Source organism: Pterocles gutturalis, unplaced genomic scaffold (assembly GCF_000699245.1).
Source record: "Pterocles gutturalis isolate BGI_N339 unplaced genomic scaffold, ASM69924v1 scaffold10927, whole genome shotgun sequence".
NCBI lineage: Eukaryota > Metazoa > Chordata > Aves > Pterocliformes > Pteroclidae > Pterocles > Pterocles gutturalis.
This window is the reverse complement of record NW_010112894.1, coordinates 1-9,652: the sequence shown is the minus strand read 5'-3', so window position 1 is coordinate 9,652 and position 9,652 is coordinate 1. Positions and strand designations below refer to the sequence as shown.

Here is a 9,652-nt window from a genome sequence, read left to right as displayed (position 1 = left end):
GGAATGGAAAAACATAAAACAAAACCAGCTGTGATCTCATTAGCCAAGCTTATTATGTAAGACTTCATTAGCCACCATCCTACAATAACGTGAATAAACCCTACAAACGCTGATGAAAAGGAAGTGATCAGGGGTACAGTAGCTGAATAACCATATAGCACTACAGCACACAGTCAAGTTAGTAGTTAAAGTTCTGGAATGCAATTGGGGAAGATCTCCACTAATGCACACTGCAGAAAGCCCATGGTCAGGCTTTGCAAACAGAAAGCCCCCTTCGCCTAGTAACTGCAGTACAAACAGGAGTTTGAATACGAACACGTACAACAGGGTAAGGGACAGGGTGTGTGCTACATAAAACAAATTCCAAAATGCTTCAGCCTCCTTCCCCAAGTATGTATTATGTTAGTAATGTTTAATACCTCTGCAATGTGAGAAATATGAACAGAATTTTATTTTTGGTTATTACACACAGACTTCATCTTTATTTCTTGCTTTTAGTCTGTTTCTTTAATTCTTAAAAAAGTTTAACCATTTTACAGTTTTTGTATTTTTAGTCTGTTTCTTTAATTCTTAAAAAAAGTTTAACCATTTTACAGCTTTTGTACTAAGTTCTGAAAGAAATGGGCTCTAAGTATATGAAGTTTAACAAACTGTTAGTTCCAGCTGACTCTGGGGGATTTTTCCCCTTTTCCACCAGCTCTGCCGAATGAGAGATGATCAGTATTGAAAAGTACAAACCTTTACTGGCAGCCTGCAGCATAAGTTATAATGAGCTACTACAGCCTCACTCAGAAGGATCATCAAACAGGGCAACAAAAATTTCCTAGATAAAGCTGTTATAGCATTTCAAGCAATTTTTCAAAACGTCCTAGTATTTTAAGCCAGTAGGTTTTTTAACTGGGCTATTTTGAAATAATCATGTGGCTTAGAAAGTTAAAAATATTCTCAGCTTTCTCCTCTTCCACAGCCATCTTCACTTTCTCATTAATTAGTTTACATGTGAATGTTACAACTAACAGTTTAATGCTGCACTAGAATGGAGAGACTCTTTCCATTAGAAAGGCAGTATAAAACGCTTTGCTTTGTTGGGTTTTTTTAAGTACTTAAAAGGCATAACTTAGTTCTTAAAAGGCAATTTGTAATTTTAATGTCCAATTCAAATTTCAGCTTTTTGGTTTCTACTGAATCTAAAAATAAGCCCAGATGTTTTTTACAAAATATTTTTCCATCCTAAACAAAAAAAAAAAAAAGAAAAAAAAAATGAACAGAATAGTTTTGTTCAAGTTCTGCACAGACCAATATTTTCTCTTTTCATTCTAAAGGAAGATAGTTTCTCAGTCATCCAGAGCATAGCTAATCACTGATATACCTTGTTTTGTATGAAACTCCACTTACAAAATAATAGTGCAACACAGCTACAACATAAATCATGTATCAACAAAGGTATTCTTTGCATGTTAATCCAAACATAAACAGGAGTAAAAAGAATACTTTACATGAACCTAAACATGTAACATGATTCCTGAGAAACTGAGTTAAGAAAACATCAGAAAAAAAACATCTTTCCTTCAAACAATGGGGTTGATGTGAGAAGAGTCCCAGAGAAGGTCACGTCACAATGCCAGTTTTCCAAGAACAACTAATAGAAATTACTTTTTCAATAATGTAAATCTATTTAACATGACTCTCCCTCCCTACACTAATCTCCAGAAGACACATTTTATACCTTGGGCACACATCCTTTCAGGTAAAGGGGCAACAGTACCTGCTCAGGGGAAGACAAAACAAGACAGGCATACCGTACAAATTATACCAACAATAGAAACCTCACACTTTTGAGTGGTAAGATGTAATTTTGTGACAGTTGTTTGAAAAAATCTAAGTTTAACCTCATATTCTGCAGGCTGAAGATGTACAGAAGTATTATCCATCAGCATGTGTAAATATTTGAAGTCATTTATATAGGTAAGAATACCCAGATTCTGCACCTAGGATGGAGTAATGGCAGGCACAAGTATAAGCTGGGAGAGGTGTGGCTGGAGAGCAGCCCCGCAGAAAGGATCTGGGATGCTGGTCAGCAGCAGCTCAACAGGAGCCAGCAGTGCCCTGGCAGCCAGGAGGGCAAAGCACACCCTGGGGTGTGTCAAACACAGCATCACCAGCCAGTAAATGAGACAACTGTCCCACTGTACTCAGCGTTGGTGGCCTCACCTGGAGTACTGTGTGCGGTTCTAGCACCTACAATTTAAGAAGGATGCTCAGGTCCCTAAATGCGGCCAGTGGAGGACAACAAAGCCAGTGAGAGGGCTGGAAGGAATGTGCAGTGAGGAGCGGCTGAGGACTTTGGGCTTGTCTAGTTTGGAGAAGAGGAGGCTGAGGGGCCACCTCATTGCTCTCTCCAGCTTCCTGAGGAGGGGAAGTGAAGAGGGAGGTGCTGAGCTCTTCTCCCTGGGATCCAGTGACAGGACTCAGGGGAATGGGTTAGAGCTGTGCCAGGGGAGGTGTACATTGGACATTAGGAAGCATTTCTTTACCAAGAGGGTGGTTAAACACTGGAACAGGCTTCCTAGACAGGTGGTTGATGCCCCAAGCTTGTCAGTGTTTAAGAGGCATTTGGACAATGCCCTTAATAACATGCTTTAATTTTCTGTCAGCCCCAAATTGGTCAGGCAGTTGGACTACATAATCGTTGTAGGTCCCTTCCAACTGAAATAGTCTTTTTTTTTTTATTCAACCAAACTTTTGAAATTACCTTTTTTCCAGCTCTGGAAGGGATATCAAATATCCCAGGTGAGAATTTACACCTATCTACAACAATCATGTTGAGCTATGACAACACCAGAAAAATTGCCCCCCAGCAGGCTGTGATGGAATTTTGCCTCTTTCTCCAAGGGGTCAGGGTGATATCAGGCAAAGGAGACCACAAACATTCACATTTCACTCTGAAGATGTACATATATCAGTGGTCCATAGCCACACAGTGATTTCCTCAAGGTCCCAAGAGGACATGGTATCTGAGAAGCCAGCATCACTTCTTACACTGTTATACTCCCTGTTTTCATTTCCCTCCACTCCACAAAGAAAAGATGGAAATCTAAGTAGAACTGTAGGTGTGAAATTAAAATACCAAAAATTATGAGATTCATTAAGTAAACTCTTTTGTGACCAAGGACAGGAAAGTCCCTTTTCAAATAAAAAAGTATTATATATACTTTGTACCTGAAAGATATTTGATTCCGACAGTTAACATTTTCAGGGTAATTTAAGTGCAAAGAATAAACAATATATGGTTGGAATGCATACCATCCCTTAGAAATTTGCCATATCATTTGGTATATCTATACAAACTCTGTACAAAAAGTAAGCCCAAAAGATTAGACTTAGTGTATTCCATGTCCTTTTCACTAAGTTATCAGAGAAGTGTAATATGGCAAAATGAGAAACAGAATCACAGAATGGTTTGGGTTTGAACATACCTTAAAGACCATCTAGTTCCAACCCCCTGCCATGGGCAGGGACACCCTCCACCAGCCCAGGTTGCTCAAAGCCTCATCCAGCCTGGCCTTGAACACCTCCAGGGATGGGGCATCCACAGCTTCTCTGGGCAACCTGTTCCAGTGCCTCACCACCCTCACAGTGAAATATTTATTCCTAATATGTAATCTAAATCTCCTCTGGTTTCATTTTAATGACAGGTTTGGTTTTTTTTTTTTAAGCAAAGAAAACAGGGGGAAAATATCACCTACTCATCACTGCATTTGCCTACACCACTACGCACCATTAGGCGGCTACTGCTTTCCATGTAGAAAAGGATGCAGTTTCCTGTTGAACAACCATTTTAGTTTGTATGCCATGATTTTTGCTTTAAAATCCATTTTGACTTTAGGAAATGCCCTACAAGTTTATAGCAGCCTTTAACATCTCAAGTCAGATTGGTAGCACTTCCCTCTAAGGAACTTTTAGTTCAAGGACATGGTCACCAAAAGACACAAGTAACCTACTAATCTTAAAAGCAGAAGAAGAAAGATAAAAGAGATTACTAGATGAAGAACATTCCACCTCCCGGGAATATGACCTCACACTAAGAATCAACTTCTTGCAAGACCAGAAAACATTTGCCATAAGATGAGGATGATTGTTGATTTCACAGCCAAAATGCTCAGCTTACTGACACCAGTGTTTACACACAGAGGTTTGTCACAGTGAGCAGCAAGTTTCACCACTTTGCCATAGCACACGCACACTATAGAAATTCAATATTGAATAATCTACACCGCATCAGAAAGCGCGACTCATTAATGTCCTCCAGTCACATTGCTTTTCAAAGTGGGAGGCATAAAGCAGGTTGCGAGCAACTGCAAGAGCAGATAGAAAGCAATGCTTTGTACACACATATGCACATAAACAGTCTCAGTTTAAATAATTCTCCAACATCCACCTTTTGAAAGCCAGTGCAATTACACAAATGCTCACAAAAAATCAAGTTTTAACTGGCTCAAAAAAAAAAAAAAAATCTCCAGCTCGTTGAATCAGTGTAAGTGTCAAATGGTATCAGAAGTGATAGGGCTCTGACTCACATTTACAGAGAAAAGAGCTGCACTGCTTCAGCCCTTCCGGCATCCTACCATCTGCTCCAAACGTCTTCCAGAGCTACTCACTCTGCAACTGTGCTGACAGAAGAAAACATGACTGTGCCGAGTCAATTCAGTTCAGTTGGCATCTTCACTTAAACCCACCTTCTACGGAAAGTTTAATTTGCCTGCCTGAACTGAAGCAGCTCAAGTGCAGACATGTTCCCTCCTGTCACCTGCGCAGTGAGGTCCAGGAAGGAAGGGAGCTGGCAGACAGAGGCAGCGGTAACTCACAGTGACAAAGCAGCCAAGGTTGTCCACTGCTGCTCTGGAACTTGTGCATCTACACAAGACCTGCCATTTAACAACAAGGTGGCTGTTTTACGTATCCTACTGTGTTAAATGTCATGCAGCCTCCATTTTCCTTTCCTGTAATCTACAAAAACAGAACCCCAAATTACCATAGGCATAAAGGGTTCTTTTCTCGTTTGAGTAGGTATACCTAGCTGAATAAAAGCAGTACATACGCAGTGTCTTAGTTTTGCCTCTCTTTATTGCACCAATAAAGGACTTTACATATATGTAAATACAGTAGTTGAACTGGCTGGGTGTAGTAGTGAGATCTGCCCTTGAGTTACGGATGCTATCTTTGCTCTGGGGAAAGGAATTTTTCTCCAAGCTTTTAATGCAGCTACTTTTACATGAGCGTTGAATAGTTTTGTTTTTTTTTTAAAAAAGTATGTCTATGTAATGGGGCAAGGCAAAGGAAAAAAAATGGAAGTTCAACACAAAGCCAAATTTGCAAGAAAAAACAGCTAAGTATCACAAGGTTAGAATTGGGAAATATATTTCCAAGATAAAGTAACATACCCAAATTTTAAAGACAAATTAAGTAATTTGTGGTGCCTCATCCCAAGCATTTTAAAATAGGCACCATTTTAAAGATCACCTCAAGCACAAGATCCCTCTTGGGACTCAGAAGTGCTTGCAATAATTGATGTTATATTTAATAGACAAGCTATAGAAATAAAACTGCTTGTTATTTGCATTCTCTTCCTTCAGGAGGGGAGGGAAGCAGGAATTATAAATATTTCACCTGCTTGAAAGCTTATGGTTCACTGTTGTTTTTCTTTGAAAACGAAAAAGAACAGTGAAATGATGAAGAAGTGGTGATGTACTTGGAGTATACGAGAGATAAAAGTCAACAGCGAGAAAGGAATAAAACCAGCTGAAAGTATGAGCTGGAAAAAGTAGGCTGGAAAAAGCACAGAACCATAAATATGAAGAAAAAAGATTACAAATGAGTGGTTCAATGTCAAAAGCTATATAGGTCAAGATGTATGACATATGTTTGCTTTTGGAGAGCTAGGATTTGTTGATTCAGGGAAATGTGTTTCTCCCCTGCAGAAGATTCCAAAGGACATGAGATACAGCTCTGAATGAATGGGTGTCAAGAGTAAAATAAAAGGGGGGGGGAAATAATGTTACAGGAACAAACAAAGCCAAAAGGATAAAGGACAAGTGTTTATGTTAGCACAACGCTTTCCCAGGAATAAGCTGTCAAAGTAATCTCATTCTTACTCCCCCTCTCCACTGCCTGCAACCAGAGAACGACTTGGAACACAAATACCTATTTTCCAGTTTACATAACCAAAGGGAACAAAATCACTTATTTCAATTGTAGCAAAAAGACCAAACAATTCCAAGAACATACAGGGTATCTTCCTCTTCAGTGACAGTTTGACCTTACAGTTCAGACACAGGAGGCACATGCTCATTGAAAAATTACTTTGCCCCGCTCATATACAAAGGACTGAAACACAGTTCTGTCACATTCTGCAAAGAGCTGGTTAATGTTCCACACCATAACCAAATCCGCCACATAACAGAAGTGACACTATAATAACTCAAAATGTTATCAACTGATCAATAAATAGTAACTTCAGACTACTACGAAGAGATGCAATTAGAGGCTGCTTCAAAGTAACACTTTTTTAATTGGACTGCCCTCCTTTCTTTGTAACATTAACTACCTTCCACAGTTCAAACATCACAAACATGCTGAACACCATTCTCAGTAGTTGTAAGGTTTGGGTTTTTAATTAGCCTTCAGATGATGAGTAACAATTTTCCAGTGCAAGTGCTTTTTGAAGACCAAAAATCTACCCTGTTATTATGAAAATGAAATACCATTGCAACCTTCTACATTGATTTTCCTTTAAAGGAGAGTGCAAGTGATATAAGAATGACTCAAGACCAGTACACACACACACACAGATTTTATACAGTTATAAAAAGCCCAAGATTTTTCCCTGCTCCAAGACTTCCGGTTAGAATAAGCACCAGTTATATATAAAAATGCTGTGGCTTGACTGAAAATGTTGTCCATCACATATGGTCACACTGCAAATAAGCTGAAAGACATGACAGAAGCTGTAGTGTTCGACTCCGGTAAAGCACAGAACTCACAGAAGTAATGAAGTCCAAAGGTGATGAACAGCTAGCAGCCCATCCTGCTCTAGCAGTTCTGAATCATGCAGCTGCAGAGAATATTAATCTCTGAAGGATCGAAGCGTTAAAACAGATAAACTGTAAATGGTGCCTGAACAAATTTGACAATCACGAGTACAAAACACCCCAGTTTTGATCCCAGATTTACATTCTAGTATTGGCAGGAAGTCCAGCGCTTGCCTTCAGAGGCTCTGCTGAAGGTGATGAGAGCACTCAGAGACGCAAGTGTCGGCCCACACAGAAAAGCCTTCCAAAACCAGGCCTAATCATGGCAAACAGAATACAGTAGCACATAGTCCTGACGTGATATTATCAGGTTACACCTTTAATACCTCTTTAAAACCAGGAGAGTAAACACACTTGCAGTACATGGATACCATCATTGGCTGTGCTATTTCAACTACTCAAAAGATGTCCAGGCAGCTTCACAATGTCTGCAGAAGATTTACAACCAATAAATCCCTCTAAAGTAAGCTGGAGCCCGCTAAAGACAATTCATCTGCTGAGCACACATATTTATTTAGCCACTGGTTACCTGCTGAGCATTTTTACCTTCTTTACTACTAGTAGTATGTTAAGACAGTTTAAATTTAACTTTTACAATTTAGGGTTTGCTACTGTCACAATCTTCTTCCTTGAAGATGCCAAGTAACAAATGACCTTTGTTGTTCAATGTATCACTTAGCAAAGTGAACAGAATTTCTGGAGTCAGTGCCGAAGCTTACTTATAAATTACAGTTCCTATTCAAGAAAGTAGTAAGACCTGTGTATGACATTGAAGAACTTTCTCCTTACACAAACCACAAATCAAGCTACAATAGTTTAAAATAGGTAAAGCAGCATTAACTCTTTAAAAATAATTCAATTATTACTATAGCTAGTGTTTTGGCAGCGTCAGCACCTTTGTGCTTTAAAAAAAAAAAGTAAATAAAAGTCAAACTGTACTGTTCACATCAAGTGCCTAATTCTTTACTGTCATGCATAGTTAATTAACTACTCCAACGTAAGTGCAAAAATCAGTATATTTGATTTCCTGTCACTGTGTGCTCACTTTATATAGACTGGAAAGGACTCCTGAAGATTCAGGGAAACAGAGAAAAAAGCCCTGGAAGGGCAGCAGAAGTCTGCTTAAAAAAAGCTTCAACGCCAATACAAATGTAGCTTAAACTAAGACCAAACTCACATACAATTTGTCACCACAAACAGAAAGTAAGGCTGTTACCTAGCAGTGGAAGGCTAGGCACATGCAAAATTGTACAGCTTTCTTTTTTTACTAACTTGGAATTCTCATCTACAAGCTATTAAACAACTTCAAGGGAAAAAAGCAGGCCTAATCCACACACTAATGAAAGATATAGCTTTTCTTGCATTCAGTTCTATGACAAAGGGTCAGTATTTTTGCACCTGTCAGTTTTGATTCTCAGCAGAGTAACTGACAGAGAAGAAGCTACCTCATTTCCTGACCATCCCAAACCTCCTGCTTTTCACTCCTCTTACAACATCAGCAAGAGGTGGAAACCTGTGTCATGAAAGCACAACCTTAATCCTCAAACATCAGTTTTACAGAGATTAGTATAACCACAACAGGATAGTGCACTTCCCAGCATCTTATCAGATCATATTTTCAATTATATAAACCAACACTAGCTGAAATCAGTCAGCATTCTCTGTGACATCTGGATAAATACATTTACTTTGCTTTCAGCCAGAAATAACTAACTAGAAGAAAAGGAAGATATGAAGGCTTTAATGTCACTTACTCAAATGCAAAGAAGAGTCCACTGGTGACCAAGATGAGAACAAGTGTCAGGTAGAAGACTCCAGTCTGTCGAGCCATCATGATCCTCCCATTGCAGAAGAATTTGTTTCTTCCAGGAAAAACCTCCCATTTTCTCTTGGGAGCTGATTTCTTTTTCTTATGGGGAGACTCCATGGGAGACGAAGAGCTATGTGTGCTGATCTGACTGTATTCACAGTCTTTCATGGGCCCACTACCACCTCCAGGAGTCATCAAGAGAGAGAAAAATGTGGGGAGAACCCCACAAAAAATACATACAATATATAAATGTGCAAATAACCCTCTCCACCAGCCCCAGTTAATAAAAAAAAAGCAAATAAAAAGTCTGCTATCAGGCCAGCAATAGGCGTATCATGCAAACACCAGTTAACTCTTCAGAAACCAAAGCTGTCATATCAGAACTGATTGAGAGGGATCCTTCCTTCCTCCACCAGTTACAAAACAACCATGTAGGACAATCCTTTTGAAACAACTTAACACAAAACAAGACCCAAAAAAAAAAAAAAAAGTGTAAAGCAGGTAGTCCAAAAAAATTTAGTCTCTTTTTTTCAAGTTTATTTTCAAGCTGAGGGAGGCTTTTTTTTTTTCCTTCCCACGCACACCCCGAGAGATCTCTCCGAGGGTCAGAAGGTTGATCAAGGCAAGGTTTAGCAATCGAGTCTATCATTCATAGAGATTTGTTATAATCCTCCTTTGCGCAGATTTCACCGCTAAAAATGACCATTCCCAAAACGTTTCCTTAAGAGACACAAGTAACAAATCATTAAAAAAA

General features: G+C 39.2%; 1 protein-coding gene across 1 annotated transcript in view; it reads right to left on the bottom strand.

Moving 5' to 3' along the window:
• ZDHHC14 (zinc finger, DHHC-type containing 14) overlaps positions 1-9,093 on the bottom strand; it is a 98,012-nt gene extending 88,919 nt beyond the window's left edge. Inside the window, exon 1 of the mRNA XM_010074245.1 lies at positions 8,843-9,093. Within this exon, the coding sequence (XP_010072547.1) occupies positions 8,843-9,093 (251 nt within the window). The remainder of the gene's footprint in view (positions 1-8,842) is intronic.
• Between the last annotated feature and the right edge of the window lie 559 nt (positions 9,094-9,652).